Below are 16163 nucleotides of genomic sequence, written 5' to 3' on the forward strand. Positions count from 1 at the left end.
ACCATCGAGGTGGGTGCCCCGTCCGTGGCCCACGAGTTGGCGAACGTCGCCACACACTTCTGTCCGGATCCGTGCAGCAGCGGTGGGATGGGCTGGATGTCGCCACGCCGCGGCCACACTCTCAAGCCGCGACGGGCAGCCGGTGGGACCACGGAAGGGAAGCCCCCCGGGGTTCGAGGCCCCAAACCCCGGAAACCCCCAGGGAAGGAGGGCCCGGGGTGGGGGGGGAGCTGTTCGTTTGTCCCGAGTTGCGCAAGAGCCGGGGGCGGGGGGGGGCGGCGGGGCGGGCGGGGACGGCCCCCGGGCACCCCCGCCCGCCCCTGCAGACCCCTGCCGAGTCCGAACCAAAAGCGAAAGGAGCCCGGCGCCGCGTCCCCGCCGCTCCCACTTCGCGGCCGCGGGGAGGTCGCCGCGCGCCTCCAAGCCGCTTTGTGACTTCACTGGTTTCGCAACAAGCCCGGGCGGCCCGCGCCCCACCCACCCCCCGGCCGCCCTCCCGCCTGCCTGCCTCGCCGCCCGCCGCCTCGCTCCGCTCTCCGCGCTTCCTTCGGTCCGGGGCCGGGCCTGCCCAGCCGTCGCGGAGCCTCCGGTCCGGCCGCCGCCTGCGGGCCAGCACGTGCGCGACTCCCGCGCCCCGCGTCCCGCGCCCGGCCCCGCAGAGCGTAGCGCCCTCCCGGCGGCCGCGCGATGCTGTGCTTCCTGAGGGGAATGGCCTTCGTGCCCTTCCTCCTGGTGACCTGGTCATCCGCCGCCTTCATCATCTCCTACGTGGTCGCGGTGCTCTCCGGGCACGTCAACCCCTTCCTCCCCTACATCAGGTGAGGCCCGGCCGCGCAGAGGGGCCTGGGGGCAGAGCTGCCCGCGGGGAGGGAAGGGCCCGGACCCGGCGGTGGGGGTTGTCTTGCAGGGAGAGTCACATCTGACGACGAGGGGCGCGCGCTCCCGCCTGCCAGGACCCGGAGGGAGGCAGCGGGTGCAGAGCCCAGAGCGGTTCTGACTTCACCCTGGACATTGAACACAGAACCCAGTGCCGTCGGGGGGGGGGTGGTGGTGGTGGTGGTGGTGCTCAGGATAGACAGTAGAACTTCAGACGGACCGTGGGACACAATCCTTCCAAGATGCTTCTGGAGCGGCGGTACTGAAACACTGGGGCCTGATGGATGCCATTTTTTGAGAGTGTAAGAGGCAGATCCTGGTGTATGCTAAAACCGCTCACATACTTCGCTTCCACTTCCCAACATCCTCGTGATGGATGTCCGGCTTATTTTTCATGCAAGGAAAGGAAGGATGAGCAGTCGTTGAAATTTCATCAGTGTAACACTGATTCCTGTCACAGATAGGAATGGTGGAAGCAGAATTCACACCCAGATCCATCCAACCCAAAAGGACACTGTGTCACCTCCAGGTCTTTGGGAGTTAAGCTTAAGCTCTTCTGGGGGGAGCTTCCCAGGATCCCCTTGGGGTACAGCACCCACAAAGTCAGAGCCCTCAAACTGTCAGTAACTTATGACATATCTCGCGTTGTCATTACACCATTTCTTTTTTCATAAGTTTTGGCCTCACCATTCCTGAGGGGTCACTTCATCGGTGCCCAGGACGTCTCAGTCCTTTTCAAATGGCTTCCAGCTCAGTGACTGGCCCCATGGCAACGGGTGTTCCTTAACCATTAGAACCATCCATCCTTATCCAAGTGCTGTGACCTGCACTGGTTGGTGAGGAAATAATAAAGTTGGTGACAACCAAGGTTTTGTTACCACTTTATGATTATAGAGACTGTAAGGCTTCTCCGTCTTGCAGCCATGCTGTGTGGTGAGCAATGTTCTGTAGTTTGTGGGCAGGGAAGGGGAAGGGAAGGTGAGGCAAGAAGAGACGAGAGTTTGAAGCAAGGAAGAGAGCAGTGCGAAGAATGCCGAGAACCAGTTAATGGCGGTGTTGGTTTTGCCCACTCAAGAGTTGTTCCAGGCATCACGGAGACTTTCCCATCAGACCTTGTGCCCTGCCGAAACCTGGACTTGGCTTCTAGTGGCTCACCTCAGTCTGACATGGGGTTGTCTTGCTTCTTTTGATTCTGAAGCTAATAGATCCTCTTTGATTTGTATAAAAGGGACAAGTTTCTTTCCCTACAATGCTTTTTATTGAGAAAATAATAGCTGTCCCAGATCTAAAGGTCAGGAACACATAATATTTGATACTCATTGGTGGCGGGAGAGGGTGGAGAGTGTCAGAGGCAGGAGGGCTTGAATTTTTGTGGAGGGTCTGATACAGTTGTGGTTAATAGCACCACAGGCCGAACTTGAAATGGAAGACACTCAGAAATGGGGAGATGAGCTGAGATGAACCACTGGTGAGATGCTCAAATCACAGAGAGTCCAAAGAGTAGGTATTAAATTTAACAAGGAAAGGAAGCCTTTCGGAAAAGCAGAAGTTAAGGAGAAAAAGGCTGGAGATTGTCACATCCTTGCCATGAGCCAGCAGCCTATAAACAACACATGTTTTGCTTGCCCACATGTGCTGGGGACTTTTAGGTTGTTTGCTCTCTCTGCCTACTTGAGGAGCTGGAGGATTCCATTGTCTCCGCCCCGCCTAGAAAACCAAGTCACAGAAGCAAAGGCAAGATTTAGATTAAGAACAAGATACCAGGAAGTGATGGGAGTAACGCCAGATTTATCCGTTTGGCCCCAGAAATGTTTAACCTTATCTCCTATAACTCATGTCTGTTGTCATGGCCTCCCCTTCTCCCTGACCACCACTCCCTTCACTTTCCTCTGACTGCACTGGCCTCCTTCCTGTGTCTTGAGCCTGTCAGAAACGCTACCTCCTCATGACCTCTGCCCTGGCTATTCCTCTGCCGGAATGCTCTCCCTCCAGAAATTATCAGGCTTTCTCCCTGACCACCACCTCTTGTCAGGTATTGGTGAGGCCTGTCGCCCTATTTAAAACTGCTGGCGAGCACTCTCGATCCCCGTATCTAGTCTAATTATTCTAATTACTTACCATAGCATCTTCTAACAAATTATATACTTTATCTGTCTTCCTTCACTGGAATATAAGATCCATGAGGGCTTTCAATATTTGTTGAATTAATATTTCTTGGGCACTCATTTTCAATATAGTTATTTTTCCCCCTCGGGCCATATCCTTTGAGCGAAGGCTTGATAAGATCATTGGTCACTGATCAGTGATTTGGATGTATTCAGGATGCTTCCCTTTTATGTGATGACCTTGTTCAACCAATCTGATATTCTGACATTTCTTAATGTTAACCCCCCCCCTTTTTTTAACAACGAAGAACACTTTATTTTTTAAAGATTTATTTATTTGGGAGAGAGTGAGAGCACTCACGTGGAAATGGTGGGGAGGGGCACAGGGAGAGAGAATCCCTAAGCAGACTCCCTGCTGAGCGGGGAGCCTCCTCCGCACTCAGTCCTAGGACCTGAGATTGTGACTTGAGCCAAAATCAAGAGTCAGCCGCTTAACCAACTGAGCCACCCGGGTGCCTCCCAAATGTGAACACTTCAAATAAGAGCCATTGCGTTTTATAAGAACCATTATCCTGGGAGGACCTCTTTCCAATGTGACATTGAAACTTAGCTTCCTCATCACATATCTTCTTCAGGATAACATTGTTATCCTGTAGCATATTGACTGACTTCCTATCAAAAATTAAATTAGAGGCATGCGATTCAAGCAGCCACTAGATTTAACAAGCTGGAATAGCATAGTGCAATGTTTCTGTATTAGGAAACCATTAATGCCCGTGAAGTTTTCAAAATGAATGACAAGTAAAAGTCAACCTGAAAGGATTATTTTAATTTTTACAAGGCCACACCCACATTCTTGAGTATAATCATACTTAATTTGTTATAGTTTCTTATAGTCCCTCTGTGACCAAATCTCCGAGGCTATCTTGAATCAGCTTTACTTATCAACTCCTCCCAGCTGATAAGCCACTCCCTTTTGTATCTTCTTCTTGGCCTGTGTCTCATGCTTCCAGTATATTCAATGGCCCTTTATTTTTAAAGTTTTGTCAGTTCTGCATCCTGATTGCTTTTATTAACCTAGTCTCATTTTTTGTGCAAATACTGTTTACTGGGTAGATTGTGATCTTTGGCCACTCCCATTGTTCCTCCTCATGACCACAAACCTGCTCCGTGGTTGGTGACAAAAAACTCGGTCACCTAGAATTAAGCCACCTTAAAATGGAGACCAAAATGGTGTAGTAAACAAAGTAAAAGAGGCTGGGTCTTTAACTCCAGAAGTGAATATGAAAATGAGGGAAATCATTTTATCTTTCATTTGGTAAACAAGCATAAAATTTAGGTTAGCTTCACAATTAAGTGCTAGTTCCAACCTTGAACAAAATTCATTATAACGAACACATCTTTTAATGAAAAGCAAAATGAAAAGACAAAATTCTTAGGATAGACAAGTGGATTTTTTAAGGGAAGGAACTTTCCAAGACAGTTTTATGATTATGTGAAGTCCTTGATTTCGCATTTGTCTTGTGAAGGGAGATACGAAGAGGCTCATTTTTGCAGAAATATTATATGGCTTCACTTTTCCCAATGATCATTCCTAATCTGTGTGTAAGGATATTGATCTTGATTATTGTCTGTTTCTCACAGAGAAGTTTTATGAGGCTAGAGATTTAGGGTGTGTTCACTGCTGCATCCCTTGCATTTATGACCGTGCCAGACAGCTAGTAGTTGCTTAGTAAATATTGGTTGAATGCTAAGATAGGTTATGCCTGATGGGCCTGCTTTTGTTAAGTGTTCTGTTAATCTTGTCAGGTTCCCGTCAGTTATTAACTGATTCTGCCAGGGTTCACTGTTCATTAACTTGGGCTGCCCCGTTCCAGCTGTTCTCCAACACCACCTGTCGGCTTCATGAAATTCTGCATGTTTTATGAGATTTGCAGCCTCACTGTGTAGTCCATTTGACTTACATTGTTGGATATTATCCATCGTGGTGAATCAAGGTATCAACTTTGGAGCAGGTAACTTTGGTTAGAATACAATTCCACCGAGTGCCCTCGCTGTAGGACCTTGGGCAGGTTACTTATTTCTGCTTTTCTATGGGTCAGTGATAGCACATCCCTCAGGAATTATCGTGTGAACTCACTTAGAACTCATTCACACCCTGGTGCAAGAACACAAGTTCTCTGTAAGCATTTGTATTATCAAAGGACCAGTCCACCTTGGTCTGTATAGATGCTAGGCTTAAGTAGGAAAAGACGTTTGGTTGAGGGCTAATTTCATAAGTAATCAGTTTATTTGTGATTATAGCACAAATTTTCTTTTTAATTTTATTTTTTAAGTAATCTTTACACCCAAAATGGGACTTGAATTCACAACCCCAAGATCAAGAGTTTCATGCTCTATCCATCGAGCCAGCCAGGTGCCCCTATAGTAGAAGTTTTCTTTTCTTTTCTTTTCTTTTTTTAAAGATTTTATTTATTTATTTGTCAGAGAGAGAGCAAGTGAGAGCGAGCACAGGCAGACAGAATGGAAGGCAGAGGACGCTGGGATCATGACCTGAGCCGAAGGCAGCCGCTTAACCAACTGAGCCACCCAGGCGTCCCAGTAGAAGTTTTCTTAATCAGTTTCAATCAACTTGCTGAATTAACTGCTAACCTCATTCTCTCAAAAATACACTGACTGAAGCCCATGGTCCCTAACAGCCTCTCCCAGCACTGGCCACTCTGGGCTGCTTGCTGTCTTCTCTCACCTGTTTCTTTGTACGCTTATCCAGTGTCAGCTGTGTTTGTTCCCAAATGTGTTTATGCCAGTTGTATTTTTTTTAATTGTAATTATGTGATTTAACTCACTGTACATAAACTGTGGATCTGTGAATGCAAAAGAAGAATTGTAATTTTAAAGAAAACTCTGTTGAATGCTTTAAGAAGATTCAAAAGAGACCGTTGTCAAAAATTGCAGTGTTTATGACAAATGTAAAGACTAACAAAAAGCAATTAAAAAAACTAGAAGGATTCTGCACTCAGATTGCTTCAAAAGTATCTTTAATATTCCCTTCCACTTTAAAGAACCCAAAACTAGAAATGAGATCATTCAAAGTAGATGTGGTTTATATACCAGGGAGACACACAGTGGACTGGTACTCACATAACGGCCTTGGCCCCGTCAACAGGTAGGCAAATGAATGTGCATACATTTATTTGCTTGTTGGTGTATGTAGCCACATAATTTTTCTTTGTATCCACCTAATTTTTGATGACTTCTGCCTTAACCAACTTTTTTGATTACTAACTACATTGCATTTCAGGCAATTGTGATTTTTGCTTCCATTTCAGCCATAATTGTGGGGTCCAGATATTTATAGCAGATTGTCAACAATAGCCAAACTATGGAAGCAGCCCAGATATGCATCAACTGATGAATGGATAAAGAAGATCCAGTATATATACACAATGGAAAATTACTCAGCCATCAAAAAGAATGAAATCTTGCCATTTGCAATGACATAGATGGAGCTGAAGTATATTATGCCAAGTGAAATAAGTCAGTCAGAGAAAGACAAATATACCATATGATCTCACTCATATGTGGCATTTAAGAAAGAAAGCAGATGATTATACGGGAAGGGGAAAGAAGAAAAGGAGAGAGGGAAACAAGCCATAAGAAACTTTTTTTTTTTTTTTTTTTTAGAAAATGAAGAACTATAGTGTAGAAATAAATGGTAAACCTGAACCCAACATCCTAGGAATCCTAGGGATTTCTTATTTCTTTACATGTTCATACAAATTTTACATGTTTATATACTAATACATTTCCACGTTTGTATTTACATATATGTTTTTATAAAATTGGGTTCACTCCTACATATTATTTTAAATGTATGTATTTATTTATTTATTTAGTGAGGTGTTACGTTAGTTTCAGCTGTATAATCTAGTCATTCAATGATTCTGCATATTACTCCCATGTTCATCAGGTAAGTGTAGTCATCATCTGTCACCAAACATTATTACAATATTATTGACTCTATTCCCTGTGCTATACTTTTCATCTCTGTGACTTATTTATTTTGTAACTGGAATTTTGTATCTCTCGATCCCCTTATCTATTTTGGATCATACTTTTTTCACTTCTGTTTGTTTTGTTACAAATATGCAGTTTTCCAGTAACAATAACTTGTGAAGGTATATTTTACAGTTTTAAAATAAAAATGTAATAATCATAGAGAAAAGGTCAGAAATACAGAAACAAAAAATGCGTATTTCAAATCTCAACTTTCTACAACTATATCCAATATTATTGGCGTGATTTGCTTAGTTTTGGACTCTATTTATGTACAGTGACTCAATTATATCTAATATATATGAGCAGGGATACAAAGTGCCCAGGGTTCATCGGTACAATCCATATAATACCTCATCCCTCATATAATACCTATCACCTCATGTAAGGTATATGTAAGTTTATATGTGAGCATTTTGATAAACATTTTTTATACTATTAAGACCATGTCACATACAGTGTTGATGCCTGCATTTCATCATTTACCCCCATATTATGACAATGTCCCACCATAAGAAACTCTTAATGATAGAGAACAAACTGAGGGTTCGTGGTGGGAGGTCGGGAGGAGAGGGGCTGGATGGGGGATGGGTATAAGGAGAGCACTTGTTCTGATGAGCACTGAGCGTTGTCTGTAAGTGATCAATCACTGAATTCTACTCCAGAAGACAGTAATATTGCACTGTATGTTAACTGCCTAAAATTAAAGAAAACAAACAATCAAAAAGCCGTGGGGTCCAGGATAATAAATAACAGATAATGGGGTCTGTGTGTATAAAGTCACATATTCTGACATGACGTTAATGACACCTCAGTCTTTACAATGGGTTGATTATTACTTCATAGTATCTCTAAACCACTGTATCATAAGGATGAAAAGGTGAGCTTTGCCGTCGAAAACTTTTAGCTAGAAAAGTATCATCCTTGAAATGAAAATTTAGAGCTTCACATTTTCTTCAAAAAAAAAAATTATCCAAATTAGTTAATCCTAAGAAATGCATAATAAGAAAATTGAAGATCCCAAACTTTCACAGCTCAAAAATTAATTGAGGTGACAGATGCAGTGTTATTTGGTTTCTGAGTCAACTATAAATATGTGTAATTTCTCCTCTGTTTAAATTTTCCATTGTCATTGGATTACATAAATTTTTTTTCAAGAAAAATAAAATTGGGAATGTTTTTCTTCAGTTATTCCTACTTCTAAAAAGACAGAGTATTGCTCAAAAGTCTGTTGCAAGACTGACAGTTTTTAAATATAAGGTCTTAATTTCAACTTAAAAAAAAAAAAGAGTGCTCTACTCAGTGGTCCTCCTTACCTGACAGTAATTGCATTTCAGTCCCTCAGGTATCTGTGTTATAGACACAGTTCTTGCCAGGACATCTTACTATGGTTCCAGATGCGAACCTGGCTGTAGTTACATAGCACTTCAAACTCACATGGAAATAATATGTTTTCATAAAAAGAAATGTAAAATAGCACAGCAGGGAAGAGTTTCTAAGTTGTGTCCATTGAAATCAGACAACTCTAGGTGGATTGGCTTTGCCATGTACAGCCTGTGGCCTTGAGCGAATTACTTTTCTACGACTCCATTTCCTCATCTTTAGGATGAAGATACACTAAGTACTTGCTTTACAAAGTTGTGAAGACCAAGTAAGATGTGCCTGGCTGAGCGTAAGGGCTGAGGAAATGTTAATTTTAAAATTTCTTTTGTAATATTAGCAGCCGTAGTCCAAGCGGGGTTGGTTTTCTAGAGACTTCTCTCAGAAAACTTTCTAAATGTGCCCTCTTATCACCTCCGGCTTCATTACCACCGTGGCCCCAGCCGCTGTCATCTCTTGACAAACTACTGAAATAGCTTCCTAACCGTCTCTCATTGGTCCACGCTTGCCTTTCTACAGCCTTTTCACAACATTCTGTAAAAACATCAATCAACTTCGTATCACTTCCCAATGCTTAGCCCTCAACGGCTTCCTATCATCTCAGAATGACATTCAGAGTCCTCACCATGACCCTGGGGCTCCCCCGAACTCCTCTCCCCATCTGTGCGCATATGAGCGTGCACATACACACACAAGACACTCTCTCTCTCTTGCTCACTCTTCTCCGGCCACACCCGCTTCCTTACAGTTCCTCTGATACATTGCCACCTTAAGGCCTTTGACTTTGCTGTTCCTCTGCTTGTAAATTTCCTGGTCCAAATATTCCTCCTCATCCAGATGTCTGTTCAAGTCCACTTCCCAGAGTACCCTGTCTCAAGCGGGTGGCTCACCCTTCTCTGAGTCCTGTATCCAACTTACCTTTTCTTCACAGCATTCGTCATGCTGGACTCTTTTTTTATATTGCCCTCCACAGATTAGAAGGTCCATGAAGGAGAGGCTTTTTCTGTGTTACCTGTCACTACATTCGCCATGCCTAGGTTGTGTTGAAGGCAGCCAGTAACTATGTATTGAGTCAACAGATCCTTGAATTTTGTGTTAGATATTAAGCTTCTTGAAGGCTAGTGAGTTGTCTTTTTGTCTTTGTGTCCCCATCACCTGGCACAGTTTCTAACACTTAACAATTAAGAAAAAAAGTTGTTGGGACACCTGGGCGGCTCAGTCAATTAAGCACCTGACTCTTGATTTTGGCTTGGGTCATGACCTCAGGGTTGTGGGACCTAACCTGGTGTCGGGCTCCCTGCTGGGTGTGGAGGCTGCTTGAGATTCTCTCTCTTACTCTGCCCACCAACCTGCCACCCCTGCCAATTTTTTTTTTTCTTTTTGTGAACAAAGAGGTAACTTGGACTGATAGAAGGGGGGGGCAATTTGCATATAGGTGGGGTGAGAATGGAGTGAGTTGTTTGCATTTATGAGTAGGAAATTATTTAAGTTTAAGTTTAAAAAAGGTTGATATAGCTATATATATGGTGCTTCCCACTTCAGGAGAGTCATCAGCAAATGGAGCTGCCAAAAACTTAACCCTAATTAAAAGTATCTAATAAAGTATAATGGCTTTTTATTATCATACTTCTTCCCTTCCGTTTATTATATGTAAATATTGTGAAGATAAAGGAAATAACAGTCTCCCTTATTTTGGTACATTCAGTGTCTTCAGGTTCTAAGTCCTAATTAATTTTTCCAAGCAATGGGTCCAGAATTTTAGGACAATCTAAAAAACCTCAGTCTGGGCAAGCAGATAATTTTGCATACTGTCAGCTTGTCGGACCCACCCTCCCCCATAAGCCATGACTCCAGGCTTTGGAATGATAAAATTACTTGTATCTAGTGATTTAGAGAATAGCATTCCATCAAGCTTATATTATCATGTAGGTCTTCTTTGCATTGTTTTCATTCCTTTGAGCATCAAATGATTATGCACTGGTGTAAAATCATAAATTAGTATGGAGAAGGATGTTAGACAACTTGGAATTTTCCATGGTGAACTTAGTTTGTAGATATATAAGTGCAGGAAATACAGATGTAATTCGATTTCCTAAACACAATCCAACCCTAGAAACAACTGTCTATGAACAACAGCCTCAACAGCTTCTGAGACACATGCAAATGAAAAATTACTTCCTATCTCTGTTGCAGTTTCCAAGAAGTGTGTTATTTATAAGGAGGCAAGTGAGGAGGTAGCAGGGGTGGGGGGGATGGGGTGGGGCCAGAACCACGTTGCTTAAGCCGTATGGTACAGAATCATGTGGTGGGAGTTGGATGGGGAGACTCTTTTGCAAGGCTGGGAAGCAATTAGTTTCACCTCTTACTCATTCTCCAGTTTCCTGAATAAGCACCCAAGTATAGCTATGCCAACCAAATACTACTACCTCTGCCTTTGCACAGTGAGATCATTTAGTTTGAGCTTTAAAAAATAAAAATAAAAGGAGTCTATCTACAGCTTGGTAGCCCCTGGGTGTTGTGCTCATCTGGAATCCAATGTCAGGCAGAAGACGTGATGTGATATTTATTAATGATGTAACATATTAGCTCAGAGACTGAAAGACTTAAAAGAACATTTTAAGGTAAAAGAGCCGTTTCATTTTTATTGATGATAATGGGCAACCACTGCTATTCTTTTTTTTTTTTTTTTAAATTAAAGTATTAACATACAGTGTCATACTAGTTTCAGGTGTACAGTATAGTGACTCAACAGTTCTTTTTTTTTTTTTTTTTAAGATTTTATTTATTTATTTGACAGAGATCACAAGTAGGCAGAGAGGCAGGCAGAAAGAGAGAGAGGGAAGCAGGCTCCCAGCTGAGCAGAGAGCCGGATGCGGGGCTCGATCCCAGGACCCTGAGATCGTGACCTGAGCCGAAGGCAGAGGCTTAACCCACTGAGCCACCCAGGCACCTCTAGTGACTCAACAATTCTATACATTACTCAGTGCTTATCAAAATAAGTGTACTCTTAATCTATTTCACCCATCCCCCCACTTACCTCCCTTCTGGCAACCACCAATTTCTTCTCTGTATTTAGGAGTCTGGTTTTTTGGTTTGGTTTGTCTCTTTTCTTTATTTGCTTTGTTTCTTAAATTCTATATATGAATGAAATCATATGGAATGTGTCTTTCTCTGTCTTATTTGTGTCACTTAGCATTATACCTTCTAGGTCCATCTGTGTTGTTGCAAATGGCAAGCTCTCATTCCTTTTAATGGCCGAGTAATATTCACCTGTGTGTGTGTAGCCCATATCTCGTTTATCTGATCAGTAGACACTTGGGTTGCTTCCATATCTTGGCAATTGTAAATAATGCTGCAACAAACATAGGGTGCATATATTTTTGCGAATTAGTGTTTTCGTTTTCTTTGGGTAAGTACCCAGTAATGAAATTACTGGATTGTATGGTAATTCTATTTGTAAGTTTTTGAGGAACCTCCATATTGTTTTCCACAGTGGCTGCACCAGTTTACATTCCCACCAATAGTGCAAGAGGGTTTCCTTTTTTTCACATCCTTACCAACACTTATTTCTTGTCTTTTTAATTCTAGTCATTCTGACAGGTGTGAAGTAATATCTCATTGTAGTTTTGATTTGCATTTCCCTGATGATAAGGGATGTTGAATATCTTTTCATGTGTTTGTTGGCCATTTGTATGTCTTCCTTGGGAAGCTGTCTATTCATGTCTTCTGCCCATTTTTAATTAGATTTTTTTCCCTTGGTGTTGAGTTATATAATCTCTCTCTCTCTCTCTCTCTCTCTCTCTCTCTCTATATATATATATATATATATATATATATTTGTATTTGTGTTTATATTTATTCTTTATATATTTTGAAATATTAACTACTTACAGGATATATCCCATTCAGTAAGTGGTTTATTGATGGTTTCCTTTCCTGTGCAAAAGCTTTTTATTTGGGAGTAGTCTCAAATGGTTTAATTTTGCTGTATAAGAACTTCTAAAAAGTGTCACATCTTTATTTGCTGCATGGAAAATTTTCTTAAATATCCTTGTGGAAGGGGTGCCTGGGTGGCTCAGTCAGTTAGTTAAACATCTGCCTTCAGCTCAGGTCGTGATTCCAGGGTCCTGGTATCCAGCCCCACATCGGGCTTCCTATTCAGCAGTAGGTAGCTCTTAAATATTTTGTTGATGGGCAGATACATTTCATGGTATTTGTGGAGCCAAATAAAAAAATTTTTTAAAAGATGGTTGCATTGAATCCAACAACTGGTTATGAATGCAGAACAGTAATATTTCCCCCCATTTTTGTAGTATAGTCACTGCTTATGTTATAGCCAAGTATAGGAATGTAGGCCCATTGGTACTCATGCACTGAGGGTAGGTGTTGTAGTCTCTAAGCCTGAAAGAAAATCAGATTTATTACGATCATCAGTATTTATCAAAAATATTTTACAATTCAGTTATGGCATTTGAGGAGTTATGAGGTCTTGCCTGGTTTACACTTTGGTGTAAACTGGTACACTGCTGTACAAGAAAGGCGTGCTGATCTCTTTTCATTACTGTTGTGGTTCATTGCCATGCTGAGCTGGAGCCAGCTGATAAGTGCAGCTGAGAACCAACTTTGTACATTTCTTCCCAATTCAGTGTTCAGCGACCTACATGTTGGCAGCTTGAGCTTTGACATGTTGGGAGCATTTACACCATGGAAATTGGCCTGTTCTACCAATCAGGCTCCCTCCAGAGCTAGCTGTTAAACATTTAGCAGCCCATCAGTGTTCATTCTCTTACCCTACCCACAGTCATTCCAACTACTCTGTTCTTGCCTTCTTTAGAGCTCACAAGAGGCAGGGAGGCCAGGGAGTCAGATATCTGGAGTATGTTAACAACAAAATTTAACTTTTTTTTTTTTTAAGATTTTATTTATTTATTTGACAGAGAGAGAGAGAGAGATCACAAGTAGGCAGAGAAGCAGGCAGAGAGGAGGAAGCAGGCTTCCTGCTGAGCAGAGAGCCTGATGTGGGGCTCGATCCCAGGACCCTGGGACCATGACCTGAGCCGAAAGCAGAGGCTTAACCCACTGAGCCACCCAGGTGCCCCAAAATTTAACTTTTTAAATAACATTTTTATTGGCTTTATTCATGGATTCATGAATTGGGCAGCATCCAGTCTAACAGACAGAAAGGAGCTCTGAGGAACTGTACAAAATGAAAGACTTTTATAGGCAAAAGGGAGCAGGGCAAGAAGTTGTACTCAGCAAAAAGCCAACTGATTACTGCAAGCTTACTTTCCCTACAGGGGGCAGGGTCCTATCAGACAGATTACATAACTAATGCTGATCAGATGATTCCTGATAGACTGGTTAAAGGTTCCATTTCCAGGAGAGCTGAAACTGTCATTAAGTCTCAGTTTGGTGAGTTGCAGCTTGGCTTAAGCAACTCCATTTTGGGTCTGTTGATTCATCTCTTTAATAACCCCATGACCTTGAACAAATTATGTAACCTCTCTACTACCACTCCCTTCCTTATTAAAATGGGGTTGCAATAAGTCCTCAAGGTTGTGAGAGTAAAATGAAATGATGTAGGGTAACCACCTAACAGTGCCTGGTATGTAGTAAATGCTCAATAACTGATATTACTAGGTGTGCTTTGTTTTTTTTAAATATTTAATTCATTTATTTGACAGAGAGAGATCACAAGTAGACGGAGAGGCAGGCAGAGAGAGAGAGATAGAGGGACGGAGGCTTCCTGCTGAGCAGAGAGCCCGATGCGGGACTCGATCCCAGGACCCTGAGATCATGACCTGAGCCGAAGGCAGCGGCTTAACCCACTGAGCCACCCGGGCGCCCCCCTTTTTTTTAATTGCTAGTACCGAGTCATTCAACAAATAGATATGGAATGGCTATTTACAAAGTATTTTTGATTCTGCCTGCATGGTTTTATTTTATTTTAATTTTTTATTACTGTTATGTTTTAAGATTTTATTTATTTATTTGAGAGAGAGAGAGGGAGAAGGAGACAGACAGCATTAGCAGGGGGAGGGGTAGAGGGAGAAGGACAAGCAGACTCCCCGCTGTGCAGGGAAACCTGAACTGAGTCTAGATCCTGGACCCTGAGACCATGACCTGAGTGGAAGTCAGATGCTTACCAGCCTGAGGCAACCAGGCACCCTATATGGTTTTAAATGTACAGATAAAGAAGAATAAAGCACGACCCTAAAATTCCGAGCTTGCAGATCACATGTTTGATGTCATGGGACTGTACATCTGGGCCCTTGACATATGTCCTGCTTTGCTATCCATGGGCAGATAGTTTCAGAGTCTGGTCAGCTTATTTCCTGTCAGGGCATCTTCTTCCCTCCAATTACTTACCTATTACTTACCTGTTCCCATAAATATCCTCACCCTTCCATTTCCTTCCTTTATCCACAAATAAGCAAACAATCTCCCTGGCATGTGGCAGGTGCTCTCGGGCCCGTGATCACAAGTACTCTTGCATGACTCACCTGGAAGCTGCCTTTTTATATCCCGAGGCCAAGAACAGAAGGCTTGATTTCTATGTGAGATTTAATCTTTGGGCAAAATTCCTCCTGAGGGTAAAAGCTGTCTCTGCCTTTCTCCATTTCTGGTTCCTGTCCCCTCCTCTTCCCCATATTGTGTTCAGAAAGACATCCCACACCTTGTGTAGCCTTTTCCTCCTCAACACTTCTTTGGGGAGAAAAATGGTTATTTGTAGGAGAAATGATAACGTGAAATTCGATGGCCTTCAGATTCTTACAGGTGCAAATGCCACTGACTGAAATAGGAATAGAAGTGTTTGCTGTAAGGGGCAGCCTTATGCTCTTCAAATATTAAGTGTACATAAAACCAAAAGACTCCTGCTGTGTTCTGCACAATGGGCTTCTCATGGAATTCCTGAGATCACTTGAAGTATGCCTCTTCAACATGATCAGTGTTTCAATACTTAAATTTCAGAGCTGTTTTAAAATGGGGAAACACTTAAGAACGGGTATGAATTGTTTCACATTGAGAACTCTTTGGCCATCAGCTTTAAACTAATGCTTTATGGGAGCAACGTGATTATGTAAAAATGTAAACCTTGGTATGAATGAGTAGAAAACAACACATCAAACACTACTTTCTCATTTAATTATTTTTTTCCCAGCTCATTTAACTAATGAATTGATTAACTGCAACAGAAACTTGTCTTGTAGAAACTATTTCTTGTTAAAATACTTTATCATATACCTGATACCCTATTGCTTTCATAAAGTTCTACTAGGCATCAACGGTATTGCTCAGTTCCCTACCATCCTATTGTCAGCAGTGGAAACTCTTGTGGATAAATCAAATTATTAAAAAAATTAAATTATGTGTCTATGTATATTTAAAAAACAAATAGTTGCTTTTTCAAACTTGTTTTTAGACTCCCCCCCCCCCATAAAATAGTCACATTCAATTCTTTTTCTTTCTTTTAAGGTTTTATTTATTTATTTGACACAGAGAGAGACACAGTGAGAGAGGGAACACAAGCAGGGGAGTGGGAGAGGGAGAAGCAGGCTTCCCCCCTCAGGGAGCCCGATGCGGGGCTGGATCCCAGGACTCTGGGATCATGACTAGAGCCGAAGGCAGATGCTTAAGGACTGAGCCACCCAGGTGCCCCATCACACTGAATTTTTTTTTTTTTTTTAAGAATTTATTTGTTTGACAGAGATCACAAGCAGGCGGAGAGGCAGGCAAAGAGAGGGG

The 16163-nt window shown here is 42.4% G+C and overlaps 1 protein-coding gene across 3 annotated transcripts in view; it reads left to right on the top strand.

The window, feature by feature from the left end:
* The first annotated feature begins 344 nt into the window (after positions 1-344).
* Positions 345-16163, top strand: part of DRAM1 (DNA damage regulated autophagy modulator 1) — a 38669-nt gene continuing 22850 nt past the window's right edge. For 2 of the 3 annotated variants that reach the window (XR_009356924.1, XR_009356923.1), the window contains exon 1: positions 345-818. Coding sequence is in view for 1 of the 3 variants with exons in the window: in XM_059186669.1 (XP_059042652.1) it covers positions 688-818 (131 nt within the window). In the remaining 2 variants the exon portion in view is untranslated. The remainder of the gene's footprint in view (positions 819-16163) is intronic. The other variant, XM_059186669.1, reaches the window with a different exon arrangement.

The sequence above is a fragment of the Mustela lutreola genome, chromosome 8, assembly GCF_030435805.1.
Source record: "Mustela lutreola isolate mMusLut2 chromosome 8, mMusLut2.pri, whole genome shotgun sequence".
NCBI classification, from domain to species: Eukaryota; Metazoa; Chordata; class Mammalia; order Carnivora; family Mustelidae; genus Mustela; species Mustela lutreola.